The following is an 18,218-nucleotide window of genomic DNA, read 5'->3' on the forward strand; positions in this document are numbered from 1 at the left end:
ACGGGGACATAAGTTCAAATTAAGAAAGGACAGATGTAGAATAGATGTGCGGAAATTTGCCTTTAGCCAGCGGGTGGTTAATTGCTGGAACAAACTTCCATCTGTCGTTGTGGAAGTTGATAGGTTAAATAAATTTAAGGAGGAACTGGACAGGCATTTGGAGGGAATGGTGTGATTTTTTTTTTTTTTTTTTGGCTGATGCTGCATAAGCTCCTACACTTGCTTTCTTGCATCATGTGCCACTACTACTACTACTACTATAATACTTTGTCAAGCAAAGCTATGCAAGTATTGCTGCCATTCGTAACATCATATTTATGCGAAACGGGATTTATGCATTGGCTGCAATGAAATCCAAATATCGAGCCCGTTTAATAGTAGAAAAAGAGCTACGAGTAGCACTCTCCTCAGTGACACCTAGATTCGATAAACTTTGTGCTAATAAACAAGCGCATCCATCGCATTAAAAACAAAATAATTTAAAAATGAATATATATATAGTAAAACCTTGTTATTATTCTGTCAATTATGTTTTTTTTTTTTTTTTTCATTTTTTGTATTAATACATTTTTTACTATTTAAAAATGTGTCTGTATTTTATGAAATAAAGGGGGGGGCACCAAGATTAGATTTTTTTTAAAGGGGGGCGTAGTAACATAAAGTTTGGAAACCACTGCCATAGTAGAACTCATTGTCATCAATTTCCAGGTGGTACCACATTTCTGTTAGCCCTATTATATCAGCATTAGTTTTCCTAACCAGGAGCTCAAATTCAGCCATTTTATTGACAACACTTCTGACATTACTGTAAACACATTTGAGACTAAGTAATCTTCTATAGTTTACTACTCTGACACACTTCTTGAAGTTATTTTGTTTTGTATTCTAAGCTTTATCTTCTTCCTCATTTGAAACATTCCTACCCTCAGAACATGTTATCAACATTGGCTGTTGTGGCAACAAACAAGAATTCATGAAGTGTGAGTGCCATCATTTCTTTGACCCATATCATCTGGAATTTGAAGCTTGTTTGGGATTCTGTTCATTCCATTTGAAATATTCAACACATTCTAACACATTTAGTAGCCTCATTTGTGCAACACACAAATGCATGCATTGCTATAAATGGCAACCACATAAACATTTATTGTGAATTAATAATAATAGCATTATCACACAGCATGAGTTTTTTTTCTGAGAGCTGCACCACTGTCCTACTAGACTAAATGAGAGAAACAAAATCATGTAAATTCACAGGCATTTTGTATATTTTTAATAAATTTTATTTTCTCTATTCACATTGATTATGTTATGTGTTTCATAATTACTTAATGTACTTATTGTGATTATTTTGCATCCATTTCTCTGATGCCAGAAGTGATGTCACTGAACTTTAACATTGATTTTCTTCAAATCTACTCAGTTTCCTAAAAATGTTCCTAAGAACATTTTCAATTTAATTTTTTGTCAGGAATTCACTTTAGAATTTACAGTGTACAATTCTGAATTGCCTTGTATAATCACCATAAAAAGAAACTTTTAACTTTGATATTTTAGTATGTCACTTGACATTATTTGGCTGCTGCATGTTGCTCAGTTATTTCATCTACATCTAAATATTGAACTTTTTTTTGTTCCTGCAGTAAGCATTGCAAGATTTGAAAGTCTGTTTCCCATCATAGTTGTTGTTAAGTAATTCTTTATTAATTTCATTGTTGAAAATGATTTCTCTCCTTCTGCATTAGACTCAGAGAAAACATAAATCTGTTCTTAAGGCAATGACAATATTTGGCTGTAGTTATGCTGCTTAAAGATTAACAGTGCAGTCCATTTTTATCAGTTTGAAACAATATATATTCTCTACAAATTAAATTACACTAATTCTTTCAAAAACTTTTCATCAGCATTTTCCTCATAAATTTCCACAAACTCAACTATTGAAACACTTGTTTATCCCACAGGAATGTGAATACATTAATACATTCAGATTATCTTACATCTTATTTAAAGTATTACTTGATAAGCAGAGCACTTCTTATGAACACTCTACATCACTTTCCAGGCATTTTAAATCATTGAGAACTTCTTTCTTGCCTATTTTATCTTTATTTCGCCTCTAAATATTGCTTAAAAAATCTTTTCCATAAATATTTTTAACACTTCCTTTTCATTTAAAAACTCAAGAAAATGTCTTTTGTACTTTTTTCTCAATACACATACATCATGGCTCAATAATGAAACATAACATTAATTCAGGTGATTAATGAAAATCCCTGCAGTAGCCTAAATCCATCTCTGCCCTTGCAGAGATGGATTTAGGCTATTGGGTACCTGAGAGGTAAAATAAATAGGTCCCACCCACAGGCATCTTTCTGAGCCTGGTGAGAGAAAAATAGTGTGGGGGGACACAATCCGTCTAGCTATATTTTTATATGATTGCTATGTCCTGACTTTGCTGCACCTCGGGCAAGTGCCCTGCCCTCTGTTCCTTGATATGTCACTGGGTACAGATACACATTCACATTTCCCCCTCCCTTACAATCCCTTTCCAGTCAGTCCTTGTATCTGAAGGGGAAAGGGTCAATGGTGCATTCTACTTACAGGTGATTCAAAGACTATTGAAGAACATTTCCTGGGTGAGGCCACAATTTTGAGAGAAAGGCACCTGGTTCTTGTTGCATGATAATGTCTCTGCCCATTCTGTATTTGTTGTGAAGACATGAAGACATTTCTGACGAAACATGACATTGTACAAATCCACCATCCACCCTACTCTCCTGATCTAGCACCAGCATATTTGTTTCCCAAGGTGAAAACTGCCCTTGAAAGAAAGAGATTTCAGTTTGTTGAGGGCATAAAGAAAAACTTAACTGCTAAACTGAACATCATCTCTTTGGATACCTTTGCTGACTCTTTTCAGAAACTTTTAGAACACTGTAATAAGTGTATTCAGTCAGTTGGGGAGTACAGGTCACTGATGAAAAAAAGCCGTGAATTAGGGTTGAATTTCAAAGTTTCTGCAATTCTGCCCAGACACAATAGGAGGGAGTATATGATGAGAGCCTTGTCGATCAATTCGGCCCTGGAAAGATTGTGCAAGGCTCAAGGGGTAGAATTTTTTTCAGCCTGGACTGTATTTGTTAACAGGAGAGACTGCTTCTACAGGGATGGGATACACTTAAATAGAAAGGGTGCAAGAATATTTGCTGATGCTATCGAGGCAGTGTTAGGTGGGTCGGAAAACTAATAGTTTAACAGTAGCCGTAGGCAGAGGTGAAGGTGATTCTTGCACAAATTCTATTAGAATAAGTAGCGACCTGGAGCGAGGGGTGTTGGGGGTTTCAGGGACGGATGGCAGTCATCGTGAAACAGGTGGGTATATGGGATGTGTTAGAGTAATTAAGAATAAGAATAGGTGCATGTATACTTGCATGTATACCAATGCTAGAAGTATAGTAAATAAATTTGATGAATTTGAAGTGTTGGTCAAGACATCAAAGGCGAATATTGTTGGGATATCAGAGACGTGGTGTCACACAGATATAAGGAATGCCAAACTGGAATTTGGGGAGTACAATGTGTACAGAAAGGATAGACAGGATAGGAAGGGAGGAGGTGTTATGCTGTTAATAAAGAAAAACATAAAATCAAAAGAAGTGCATCCAGTTGATATAGATGAACAGTGCACTGTTGAGTCAGTTTGGTGTGACATAAGCACTGTGAAAGCAAAAATAAGAGTAGGAGTGTGTTATAGGCCTAATGACTCGAATGAGTACAATGAACAATTGTACAGAGAAATAGAGTGGGCTAGTAAATCGGAATGTCTTATAATGGGGGATTTTAACTTCCCAGATATTGACTGGAACTTGTGGGTTGGGCACTCACACACTAGTCAGACTTTTGTGGATTTATTGGATGATTGTTTTCTGCAGCAGCATGTTCGAGAGGCAACCAGAGAAAGTAATACTCTTGATCTGGTTATCAGCAGTGAGCATTCATGTATTAGGAATTTGCAGATAAAAGAACCACTAGGTGGCAGTGATCACAGTGTACTGACGTGGGATTTACTTAAAGATTTAACTACTATCAGGGGTAAAGGAAAGGGTTTTTGCTTCCGTAAAGGCGAGTACAGTGGTCTCCGACAGTTTTTAAATTCTGTACAGTGGGATCAACTGACGATGTTACCAACAGTAAATTCTAAGTGGGAAGCATTCAAGGAATTAATCGTGGAAGCTACTAAAAGGTTCATACCTATTAAGAAATATTGTGCCTAAATGTGCCTAAATGGTTGTCAAATGAACTAATGAGACTCGTAACAGAGAAGAAAAATGCATGGGATGCATATAAATTATCAAGCGACTCAGAAGCCTATGGCAGATATAAGTTAATCTGTAATCAGGTCACAAAGGAGGTTCGGCAGGCGAAGGCAGATTACGAGAAATCCTTGGCAAAAGATGCTAAGAAAAACAGCAAGGATTTCTTTACTTATATAAACTCTAAAAGGAAGGGGATGAATCTGATTGGTCCACTTGACATCGATGGTTCGACTGTTGATGATCCTGCTCAGATAGCAAACAAACTGAATGAGTATTTTGCATCTACATTCACACGTGAGGAATTATTAAGGTTTGAAAATGGCAGAAGGTTATCAAATTGTAGCAAGATACTTAATGATTTTGTAATAACCGAGAGCAAAGTGGAAGAGAAATTGTTGAAGTTAAATGTTAGAAAAGCACCTGGGGTGGATGGGATCTATCTAGTTATATTAAAGGAGGCGGCAAAGCAACTCAGCAAACCCTTAGCCATAATTATGAGAGCATCCTTGGACTCAGGGGAGGTTCCCACGGACTGGAGATGTGCAAATGTATCCCCAATTCACAAAGGGGGATCGAAGCGTGACACGAGTAATTACAGACCAGTAAGTTTAACTTCTGTTCTGGGTAAAATAATGGAGTCACTGGTTAAAGATGCATTCAGGATCATCTAGACAAGACTGCAGCAATAATTCAGACACAGCATGGGTTTGTTAAGGGAAAGTCTTGTCTGACAAATTTGATAGGATATTATGATGTGGTTACAAAGGAACTGGATGCAAAAAATAATTTTGATATCATATACAGGCATACCTCGGTTAACGTTACCTCTGATAACGAAGCTTCGATATAACGAAGTCCGCAATTTCGAGCCCCATTTAACATAAAAAAAAAATATTCCAGTTTAATCACCTGAAATCTAAACAAACTGAAGAAATTACGGAAACCTTTGGGGCTTCTCGTGGTTGGTTCGAGAAATTTAAAAAACGGGTCAGGATTCATAGTGTAAAATTAACAGGAGAAGCTGCAAATAAGTTTCCAGAAAAACTAAAGGAAATAATTGAACGTGAAAATTTTCCAAATTTGGTGTTCAATGTTGACGAAAGCGGTTTGTTCTGGAAACGGCTACCAACAAAAAGCTTCATTTCTATTGAAGAAAAATCAGCTGCTGGGTTCAAAGCAGCCAAAGACCGTTTAACGTTACTCTTTGGATCAAATGCCTCTGGCGATTATAAATTAAAATTGTTATTAGTTTACCATTCAGAAAATCCGAGGGCGTTAAAAGGTAACATAAAAATGAATTTACCTGTAATATGGAAAGCAAATAGAAAAGCGTGGGTTACCAAGGAGTTATTTACTGATTGGTTTGTTAACCACTTTTGTCCTGAAGTAAAACGGTATTGTCAAAAAAACAACTTTGAAGAAAAAGCTCTTTTGTTGTTAGACAATGCTCCGGGACATCCTACTGATCTTAACACGTTGGACACATGCATTCCTGTCAAAGTTGTGTTTCTTCCAGCAAACACAACTTCCCTGATTCAACCATTGGATCAGGGAGTAATAGCATCATTTAAAGCTTATTATCTGCGTCGAACATTAAGCAGTTTAACTGAACTAGAGGATAAAGAGGAAATGACAGTTAAAACTTTTTGGAAAAACTACACCATTAAAAACGCAATTGAAAACATTGATAGTTCTTGAAAAGAAGTCACTAAGAAATGCTTAAATGGAGTTTGGTGCAAAATATGGCCAGAAGTTGTACTAGAAGAAGAAAATAACATCCAAGAAATTAGAAATGAAGTTATCCAGATGGCTCAATCAATAGGTTTCGAAAATGTCGATGAAGAGGATGTTAGAAATTTATTGAATGCAGAAGATGATGGTTTTCAGTGGAAGATTTAGAAAACCTTGTTAGCAATGAAGATGAAGTTAAAGAAGTTCCAGCCGAAAAAGTGTTAAAAAACCAAAGATTTAAAAAGGTGCTTAAATGACATTGAAAACGTTTTAAATTTTTTTAGTGAAAATGATCCTGATTTAGGAAGAAGTATTATTGTTAAGCGATCAGTGAAATGCAATAACTCCGTATAGGCAATTGTTAAATGAAAGAGAAAAAGAGCATAAACAATCAACTTTAGACTCGTATTTTAAAATGTGATTTCACTTTGTATGTAAGTTGACTGTTTATTTAATAAAACTTTTCTTTGTCCGAAAAAAAAAGCTTTTCATTTTCTTTACGTAGGAACGTATCCCTATTCTGGCCATAGTATTTTTACCTCTGAAAACGAAGTTTCGCTTAACGAAGTAATTTCGTGGAACGCATCCTATTCGTTATTCGAGGTATGCCTGTATTTGGATTTCAGGAAAGCTTTTGGCACTGTTGCGCATGGATGACTATTGTACAAATTGGAGCAGAATGGTATTAAGGGTAAGTTGCTACAATGGATAAAAGGATGGTTAAGTGCTAGAAGACAGAGGGTGGTAATCAATGGGTGCTGCTCTTCTTGGACTAATGTTGTTATTAGTGGAGTCCTACAGGGTTCGGTGTTAGGTCCACTGTTGTTTTGTATATTTATCAATGATATTGATGAAGGTATATCAGGCTTAATGTCGAAGTTTGCAGATGATACAAAGGTTGGCAGGGTTGTTAATGACAGTAATGGCAGTGTGCTACTGCAACAGGATCTAGATAATTTGGGCAGATGGGCTAAGAAGTGGCAACTGAAGTATAACCTTGACAAATGCAAAGTACTACATATGGTTAGAAGTAACCCCAGAGAAACGTACCAACTGTGTGGTACTACACTTAAGGTGGTAGAAAATGAAAAAGACCTGGGAGTAATTGTGCAGGCAGATATGAAGTTTTCTGAGCAATGCAGACAGTCTGCCAGGGCAGGTCATGGGGTTTTGTCAATGATATATAGGAATTTTGCTAGCAAGGAAAAGGAGGTGATTATCCCTCTGTATAAAGCAATGGTCAGGCCACGCCTTGAGTACTATCACTAAATTCCACCGATCATACTAAATTTTAAATAAATAAATAAAATCCACCCATATATAAAGTAGATTAATATTTAATAAAAGGGCAATGTAGTCAAAAAAAAAAAAAAAAAGAAAGTGGTGAGTAACTTATTTAAATATTTAAAATAGATTAACTGAAATAAAGAAGAATTTCCTCTTTCTTTTTAGTTTACTGGAAGTAACTGGAAGAAATTTTAGAAGTGAAAAATGAGCCAGTGAGATGCTGTCTCCTTTAATATTCTGAAGCTATCACAAGCTGAAATGAATTTAGAGAATAGAATAGACCTTAGGCTAATCATTTTATTCTCTAGATCAGGCTTTCTCAACCTTTTTACCCTGGAGGAACCCTTGAAATAATTTTTAAGTCTCAGGGAACCTCTACATAAAAATTATTATATCTACAGCCCATGTTAGCATGATCAGTAAATTGTAGATATAATAATCCAATAATATTTGTCAGTGCTATTTTGAGTAGAGAATGATATTTTTCTGTGGATCTGTTTATGTTGGATACCTTATTAGCCTACTCTTTGTATGGCCCCCCTCCCCACAAAAGATATGAACTCTAATGCAAGTCAGTAGTGTAGGTAGGGGATACTTCAGTTTTTGCCTTTAATTTCCTACTTGAAATTTTTTTACCTTATCCCAGTTGACTGGCTTAAAAGTATTTTCACGAATTTATACTATACAAAATGCTAATGAGGTATGGTATGTGCAAGAGTAGTTTTTCTCCTATTTAAAAATAAAAATTACTTTTTATCCAATGGGGCTGCTAGGTTACTGTCCATCACTGCGAGTGCTAGCATTGCGTGAAGTTAAAAAAACTGTTTTTTTTTCCTCCAATCACGATCTCTCGTGAAGCCCCTAGTGACATCTCGCAGAACCCCAGTTGAGAAAACCTGCTCTAGATTCATTTCAGCTTATGATACTTTTAGACCAGTAAAGGAGGTGAAGCATTTTGCTGCCTTTCTGGAGTTTTTTACTTCTGAAATTTCTACTTCACTTGTAATAACCGTTTCCTGAAACAAGACCTACCATCTCTCTCTGGCAATTTGGAGCTTTTCTCTTTCTTTCAGTCACTCTATTTTATTTATGGATGGACTTCATTTATTTTCTGAAAATTTGGTAATATTAGTATTAGATGTCCTGGGTTTTTTCCTGTACCAGGCAAAAAAAAAAAAAAAAAAAATTGGCTCCTTCCTTACATAGATATCTATCCAGCTGAGCTTTGAATTTTCCCAAGCTGTCAGCCTCAACCAACCATGGAGGCAACTCATTGCAATAATTATTTCAAACAATAATATTGTTTGAAATATTTTATTCCAAATATTATTGTTTGAAATATTTTATGTCAAATATTTGTTTGAAATATTATTGTTTGAAATTTTTGTATTCCAATAAAATATTAAATTTTTTATTGTAATTTCCATATAGATAATTGATTCTCACAAAGTATTTTGTTGACTTTTGCTAAACTCTTGTATCTGTAGCCAATCTGTGGTTGCGATTCAACCATGATTTGACAAATGGAGTTGCATCCCAATCTCCTAACTCTTTTCCCAATAAATTTATTGTCATTAAATCTGATATGTGATCTACTGTTAAACTATTGATCACCCTCGTACAAATTATGTTCATTGAACTGAAACCTATTTCAGCTTTAGCACTACTAATTTCAAAAGTGCTATCTTTTTAGCTTTTTGAATGCTTGCAATGATTGAAACATTTTTTTTATTCTACATTATTATCTACAAAATCCCAAAAATCGTTCAAATCAGTTTCATATTTTAAAATTTCACTTAAATGATACAATTTTTTTTTTTTTTTTTTTTTTTTTAACCATGGTGAAGTTAGTTCTTCATAAGGCCAAGTAGATGGTTCTAATAAATCAAAATAATTTAAAATGTTTTCATCATTATTTCTGTCTAATAAAAGACTTAAATTCATGTGTTGAATTATATTTTCTAGTAATGTATTCCTAGGAAGAGAATTTAGTTTATTATTTTTATTAAATGGAATATCTTTAAACTTATCTGATTTAATCAAATCTTCAACTCAAGGTTAATGTTTCCCAGTAACTTTAAATTTTCCAAAGCTCTTATTGTGCGTTTGATTAATTTTTGCACTTTCTGAACATTAGTTGATCTCAACTGAAGTGCAGTTGAAAGTAATGAAAATTCATCAAGAATGTCTATCATTAAAGCAAAGTCTTGCAAAAAATTAATGTTAGCTAATCTCTTTGCCAGACCAGAATAAGAAGAAGTTGAAAAATGCATATATGTAATGCAGGATATGCGAACCATATAGCAGTAACAGCTTGTAAACTACATGGTGGTCCCAGTACTCTACCAATTTTAATAGTTTCAAGTTCTTTAGCTACAGTTTCTAGCTCAGTTTGATTTTTATTACATTGGTGATAAATAGAATAAATTTTATCTAAAAATATTTTTAAATGATTAACTTGTTTTATTTCATATATTGCGTCTTTCAGTGATAATTGCAATTGATGATTTAATTTACAGTGTCAAATGACAATTTTAAGAAAATTTTCTAATGACTTAGTAGACACTGGATTTTCCGTGTCACCACATACAGCTTATTGCCCAAATGCCACTACAGTTTATAGCCATTGTCGATTTAACAACTGGCTTGCAAAATTCTTGAAAATTTAACAGTCGGCTCGTGTGAGCCTGCTCTAGCACACCACTGGTTGCAGGATAGATGTATGGAAGTTTGCCTTTAGCCAGCAGATGGTTTATTTTTGGAACAGGCTTCCATCTGTTGTTGTGGAAGTAGCATTAGCATTAGTAGAGGCATATGATACAAGAAAGCAAGGTTATACAGCATCAGCCAAAAAAAAAAAAAAGTGCATGTGTACCCTGTACACATGAAAGACGTTTTATGTGAAAACATTTTTCATGAAAATATGAAACAGAAATGACACAAATTATGTCAACTTCCTAAATGACAAATGCAATCACTAACGTTGATTTGGTAGAGTAAGTAGCAGGCGTGAGCCCACCGATGGAAGTTCGAATGTCAGTAGCCCTACTCTTTATCCTGAAAGTGATGACTGATTTATGGATGACAGTGCCACAGCAGCAATGAAGTTCTTAGACTTCATTAGACTGAAGTTCTTAGTCCAATGTTGGAAGAGTTGTTAGTAGTAACAATAGTTAATGACTACTATTACTACTAACTCTTCCAGCAACAATAGTTAAAATATTAACTATTATTACTACTAACTAGTGTTAATGGACGGTCCAGCGAATACTCCTTCTATTCACTGTTAGTTAATGTTAGTAGTTATTACTACTAACATTATACTCCTAGCTAACTATACATCACTAGTTTTAGGAGTATAACTACTAACCATATACTATTATATACTACTATATACTATAACTGCTAATCATATACTATATAGTATATTAGTAGTTATACTATACAGTATAACTACTAACCATATACTAGAGGTCTGCATGGACCTGACCCTCGTGCTGAGTACCACGAATGATGTTCGGGCTCGGGTCAGGTACAAATAATTGAAGTTTTTTGTCCTTCAGTGAAGGGTTATCTTGAGAAAAATAAGCTTCCTGTGAAGACACTGCTCCTGCTGGCGCCTCCGTAGCCAGGTGGGCAGGAGCAGCAGTGTGTAGCACATGCTTCTTGATTAGACCGGGGTTCGAGCCCGTGATCACCAAATACGGAGGATGCGGAAAGGTCAGGGAATGACCACTGCATATCCCCAGAGCAATATGGCCTTAATTGCTAATGCTCCTAAAAACCAAACAAACAAACAAACAACAACAACAAACAACTGCTCCTACTGTGGATAATGTGCCAGACAGCGATCCCAACCTTGTTCAATCTCTTGAGGCACAATTTTACTTTGTTCAAGTCAAATTTTTGCCCCCCAATACCACTCCTCTTCTTCAACCAAACCAGCAAGTGATTGCAAACTTCAAGAAAATTTACACCACATAAATGTTGCCAAGTTGCTCTGCAGCAACCTCTGGTGAAAATGCTCTCACCCTCAAAGATTTTTGGAGGTCAAAGTTCAACGTGCTGGACTGTGTGAGGCTGATTGTAAGTTCTTGGAATGATGTTTCCACCAGTTGCTTAAATTCAGCCTGGAAAAACATCTGGCCATTAATTATCCATAACATTGAATGATTTGAAGATGATGGTGCTTTGACAAATGGTATTGTCACTCTTGGTAAATCAGTGGGTCTGGCGGTTGTCGAAGAAGATGTGGAGGACCTCATTGACACTCATGGGTGTGAGCTACAACAGTTGAAGAAAATTACGGAGAGTGACACTGGAGAGGAACAAGAAGAAAAAGAAAAAAGTGTCAGTTGAAGACTGTCATTTCTTGTTGGGAGCGTTTAAGAGAAGTGGTAAAAAAAAAAAACCCCTCCAACATTGAAAACACTGAACTCATGATATGCATAATGGAAGACGAAGTCATTTCTTACTTCAGGAAGATACAAAAAAGTCATCAAAACAGTCCACTCTGAACAGTTTCTTTGCCAGTAGCGACAAAAGACTTAAGACATCTGACACTTGATATAGTCCCATCACCACTACACCACCATTAATTTCATCAGCTATGCACTTCAAGTCTAGGTAAATGCTAATTTATTGTTTGTGTTTTTTTTTTATTTTAAGATGTTTTATGACTATTTATTAAATAATCTTTATAAAACATTCATTTTTAATGTAAAAATGAAATATAACATTTAAAAAATACCTATTTTATGTGTTGTTGGGGAACGAATTACAGAAAATCAACATATTATTGGTTTCAACTTACAATGGGTTTTGTGAAACGAATTACCATTTAATGTTGGGGCCCCACTGTATATTTAAAAGCTAGGATTCGTATAACTTAAATAATGCACATAGCCCCATAATCATCATCATGTCATAAAAGCCTTTTTTTTGCTTTGTTCATGGATGTTATATAGGTGAATCATAACATTGGTAGCAGCAAGTTTTGCATATGAAGCTTATTTTAGAATGTCTATGGGTGATCAAGACAAGTTGTTAGCACCTCATTTCTATTGTGGTAATTATAAGTTAACATTGGAGGGATGGTTTTATGGTAGTTATAAGTTTTATGCCTTCTGCTGTACTGCAAATATGGAGATGACCTATAAACTATCAAGATTTTTCATTTCCCAAACCACCTTTCAGAGAAGGATCTTTAGAATTGGATGATGAATCTTGTGAACAGGATAATTGAGATTATACCTCATCATTATACCTAAATTGTTCAATTCTTGTTGATTTGGAAAATGTGGCACTTTATGTGCACAAAGTGAAGGACTTGGGTCTAAATTCATTGCAGAGCTCCTTTCATCTCATTTAAAAGGGTGGAATCTACTGGATTTTTTCTGTATGGCTTATACATACAGAAAAAGACATGTCCCTAATGTGCAGTTTAACAGTGTTGCAGAATCACTGCAGTGTTGTTTGGTTGGTTCTTATGAAGAAATTGGTATTAGTCACAATCCAGAAGAATGACATCTTTTCATAGGCAGTTGAAATAAAAGTTTGAAGGCTGTGTTGCTTCACAATGAGAATATATACCAGTCAATTTCTGTTGCATACTCTGTTCATATTAAAGAAAACCACAGAAATGTGAAGCATCAGTAGAAGATCAGACATGACCCGTATAAATAGGATATCTCTGGAGACTTCAAGTTGCTAGGGTTCCTTCTGGGTTTGTAAGGATTCACCAAGATTCCTTTTGCTTTCTCTGCCTCTGGAACAGCAGGGCAGTAGATAAGCACTACAGTAGAAAATGGTTGGCGAGAATTGAATTACAACCTCATGCATGCACAAAGTGCTGTAAACAATCTCTTAGTCCCAAGAAAGTCTTGCTTCCACCACTCCATATCAAGCTAGGATTAGTCAAATGCTTTTCTTGAAGTATTGGATCCTCAAGGTCAAAAACCTTCAGGCATATACAATGTATATTTCCAAAATTTTCTGATACAGAAGTGAAAGATGACATATTTATTGATGCACAAGAGAACTGGATGACAAAAATTACTACAAGGCAAAATGACTGCCAAGCAGTCATTTTGCCTTGTAGTGAATGGTATTTTAGTGAATGTCTAAAATACCATTCATTGTAGTGAATGGCTTTCTTGATAACATTAATTGTGAAAATTACAACAAACTGATTCATAGCATGATTGAAAATTATGGAAAAGTGGGAAGAGAATGGCAGTACAATTACGCTCATATTGTACCTGAATGTAATTGTACTGCCATTCTAAAAGCATGCTTCCTCCATTTGACATCCTCTAATTATGATCCCAATTGGAGAGCCCTAAAGAATTCCTCCAATCTCAGATGAGAATTGAACCACAACTTCTCCAAACAAATGGCAGGTGATGCTGTATCATGCCTACTAAGCTGCCATAGAGAACATTACTTAATTACTTGAGGGGGGGGGGATGACTTAAGTTGTTTAAACTGTTTAAAAATAGTACCAAAAATAACTCCTAACATAACTTCAACTCTAATTCATTACTACCTATGTCTGCTTTCCAGTTGATGGGAGCTTTGTTAGTACCCTTAGATTGTTATAGTTCCCTTTTGTGAAATTGAAATGCTTACTCTTACCTTCTGCAACCAAACCCTCACTCTTCATCTGCCTTGGCACTCCACAAAATTTAATTATGCTTTAAAAATTAATTTTTTAATGAAGTTATTTTATCATATAAAGCTAAACTTTTGCCACTAGATTGGAGGCTTGAAGTGGTGAAACTCATGTTTAGTCTCCAGAGCAAAGTTTCCAGCATCCCCCCCCCCATACTTCTCCTTCAACCCATGCACTGTACTAAGTACTATAGGTTTTGATACCTTTCGTGTTTGGGGTTTTCATAAAAAAAAAAAAAAAAGGTAAAACATCACTGATGATGCAAATTAGAATTGCACTTGCGAAACATTTGAAGTAATGCTAAATAGTCTGTTGATTTCTCTGGCATCATTGCAGATATATTGAATATTGTGACACTCATTGTGAATACCTTTCACATTCCAAGATCAAAAATTTCCTTATGTGATGCCATTTAAACATATTAGGTCAAGGCAATATTCATCTCCAAGGCCAGGTTTCCTTCAGAATTTAAGCTTAGCATGCCAGTTTAATGTGAAAAATTATATGAAATAATTTTATTTATGACACTTTCATGGAAATATGTGAATAATAGCATACGTTTGTATTTTGTTTTCAGAAATGGCAAATCTGTGGCATTGCTTGCAAGCTGAATGTCAAAATTGTGTTTATTATGATCAGAAGATTCCAGTGAAACTTTATAAAATCTTTTCTCTATAAAGATAAGAGCATATAAAATTGAAATATCAAATAAAAATTTCTATATCTTAATAAATTATTTATACACATATATAATATATGAATATTATATTTTTGGTAATATTTTATTAATTATTTATGTAGTGAAGCAGTTTCTAAATAAAATAAATACATAGATAGCAAGTATTTACAGCAGGGAAATAAACGTGCAATACATCTTTTGGTGTACAAATCTAGTTGAAATCTAGTTACTAGATTTCAAAAAACTTAATTGATATTTGTAATAGAAAATCTGAGTAGAAAGTGATTAAGTTAAGATTAAATACTTTTTTACCACATGAACATTTCTGAAACTGTAGCAAGTATTTTGTTTGCAAGTAACTACTGTTAGTTCTATGCAAGCAATAAGTAAAAAAGCATAATTAATGACTGAACAGTAGTTCCTTGAAAACAAAAAACTTGTGCAATGGTGTCAGCAATTGGTACAAATAGTAAGAAAAAGTGTTTAATCTTAATTTGATCATTTAATGATAATATTGCATATGTTTTTCTTTTCTTTAATATAACTGAAAATAAAATGACAGCCAATTTAACCAAATTTTTATTTATTATTTAGTAACATCATTAATAAATAGCAGTATTGATAACTATAGTCACCATGTCTATAATTCTGGTCAGTCTCAACATGTTGAGCTGTCATTGTCAGTCAGTGCAAGGTTTTTTTTCTTCATCCAATGAAGAGTTCAACCAGCTATTTTTGCTGGAAATACACTACCATGTTTCATTAAATTATAAATTCCAGTAGTTCATATGGAACTTCTTTCCACAGCAGTAGAATGTTTGAGAAACCTAATGGACCAATTTTGATGCAATCCTGTCTAAAGCTTTATCTTCTTAAATCCTTCACAAAGGACAACCAACTGGATCTGAGCCATGCCTCTCACAGAGCCACAAACCCAGTGGTGGGATTCAGCTGGTTTGCATGAACCTGTTCCTAGAATTTCCCAAGTTTGCCGAACCGGTCCCTGAAGGCTGTTTCACACTGAACGCCATGCGAGCTACACTTCATTTGGTCGCTGTCATCCATGTCCTGCCCATTTCACACTGGCAGACACATATCCCCAGCCACAAAATAGTAGTGAGATATTACTACTCTGTGCCCTCAGCTATTCTATTCCTAGTCATGATGGAGAGCAGTGTTCCATGGTGCAATAGCTCCAGTGATGGAGATTTATTGCTACTTACGTATTTCCTTCTGCAGGAAAAGAAAATAGATTGACAAATGTAATTCAAAGCACCAGTTACACAGCGAATTTCAGAACTTAATACCCGATATTAGTGAAAGTGAAAAGTTTAGACAGACCATTTTATGGATAGTTAAATAATTGACTACCTGGTGTTTGATGAACAACATATGAAAGACAAAAGGATTTTGCTGATAATTCTAATTCAGTACTTTACTGCAAAGTAAGTGGCTGTGAGTCAGTACGTGCCTATGTGAGATACGTTCCTCGTGCGAAATTCAAACATTTCCAACTTTTTTTACAGCGATATATTTTTCCTTAAAATCGAAAATAATTCAAATAAAACACTTTTCAAAAGAAAGACAGCTATTTTAATGCTGCCAGAATCCTAAAGTTTAATATACTTGGTCATTCATTTAAATGGTACTGTTTATGAAGTTAAAATTAAATTTTATATAATAAGTTTTATGTAGTCCTCTGTATTTTGTAGTTTATAATAAATAATTAAAACTAAACAATTTACATATTTCAGCCTCAAAAATGAAGCGACAACAAGTTTTAGAGGAATTTTCCAAGAAAAAAACTGAGATCTGTGATTTTGAATGAATATTCCAATAAAAATTATATTGCTAACACATAATGAAATGTCATTTTCCAGTACTGCACAAGTTAGAGATGAAGATCCAAAAATGAAATATTTACTAAAATAATTGAAAAAAATTTAAAACTTTGTGTCATCATTGACGAAGCTTCAACCATATCTAATAAACCAGTGATCATAAAAAAAATCAATGTCGAATATTCTAATCTAACGCCGACAATTTTTCTCAGTTTGGTTGAGATGGAAGCACGGGATGCTGAGACTATATACCAAATTTTGTTAAAAAGTTTGAATGATGTTGAATATTTCAGAAACAACCCGATTGCATTCTGTTGTTGATGGTGCATGGGTAATGCTTGGTCACAAATCAGGAGTGAGCACCAGACTGACAAAAGATTTTCCTGATGTCACCATTTGGCATTGTTTAAATCATTGCCTATAACTAGTCTTAGATAATTCTATCAACGAAATAAAACAGGTGAATCACTTCAAAATCTTCATAGATAAAATCTACACAATTTTTCACCAATCCAACAAAAATCAAATGGAAATTTTCAAAATTTCTGAAGAACTTTGACTAGAAATTACAAAGATTGGTAGCGTTTTGGGATCAAGATGGCTGCTTGCAGCTTAAAAGCAACAAGTGTTGTATGGCACGCTTATCAAGCTTTGTACAAATATTTTTATTTACATAAACAATATTCATGAATGGCCCCCCCCCATCTTTGCAACAGATTATTCATAGATGATTTAGCATTGATGATAGATATATTGGAAGAAATTTCCTTACTTTCTAATGGATTTCAAAACAGAAATTTAAGTTTGACAAGAGCCGAAAAATTAATAAAAAGATCCATTAGAACATTTGAAATGCTCAAAGAAAGTTCTGGAAGCTTCGAGAATAAAGTTGGTCCTATCATAACTTCTGACTCTTTTATGAGTATTGGCTTAGTTGAGAATCAAAAATATGTCAGCCTTCCTCGTGATCATTTAAAATCAAGAAATAATGCACAGAATAGAGATAATAAAATTCATGAAGTGAAGATTACTAGAACTGGACTAGAAAGATTACTGAAGATTCGTGAAGATTACTAGAACTGGACTGTTGAATATTGATAGAGTCGTTGTCCCTTGGAAAGCTGCCGAAGAAAAACTTTGAATTTCATAAACTGTTACATCGTGAAATCAACGTCAGTGATTTCTGTGACTATGTGGAAAGTTTTCTAAAAAACTGCCACAACCATGAAATTCAAAGCACTATACAAAAGGCGAAAAATATCAATACAGTTGCTATTAGTTGTGCGGAAGCAGAAAGAGGTTTTTCTAGGATGAATATTATATATTCAGATAAAAGAAGCTGCCTCACAGTCCAGAATGCTGCAAATTTGATGACAATTAACCTGATTGGCCTTCCGTTGGATTCCTGGGACCCCACTCCATCTGTTCAAACATGGCTAAGAGTAAAATACACAGCCAATGACAAGGGAGGAAAGATGGAGGAAAAAAACGGTATGATGATCAACTTACAATTTGGAAGCACTTGAAGGAAAAATAAAATATTAATGAACTATGTTTGATTTTTCTTTTTTGCCTTGAAAAGGGGGAGTAAGGTGATAGAGAACCGGTTCTTAAAATTTTTGATTCCCACCACTGCACATACCTTTGCTTTAGTAGTGATTGAAGATTTATGGATGCCAATAAAATAAGAA

The 18,218-nt window shown here is 34.6% G+C and overlaps 1 protein-coding gene across 1 annotated transcript in view; it reads left to right on the forward strand.

Annotated features, from left to right (window-relative positions):
* LOC150076467 (protein-lysine N-methyltransferase EEF2KMT) overlaps positions 1-16,514 on the forward strand; it is a 196,603-nt gene extending 180,089 nt beyond the window's left edge. The window contains exon 8 of the mRNA XM_090387367.1: positions 16,441-16,514. Within this exon, the coding sequence (XP_090243493.1) occupies positions 16,441-16,514 (74 nt within the window). The remainder of the gene's footprint in view (positions 1-16,440) is intronic.
* Positions 16,515-18,218: the final 1,704 nt, after the last annotated feature.

Source organism: Mastigoproctus giganteus, chromosome 13, assembly GCF_048544385.1.
Source record: "Mastigoproctus giganteus isolate SK-2022 chromosome 13, ASM4854438v1, whole genome shotgun sequence".
Lineage (NCBI taxonomy): Eukaryota > Metazoa > Arthropoda > Arachnida > Uropygi > Thelyphonidae > Mastigoproctus > Mastigoproctus giganteus.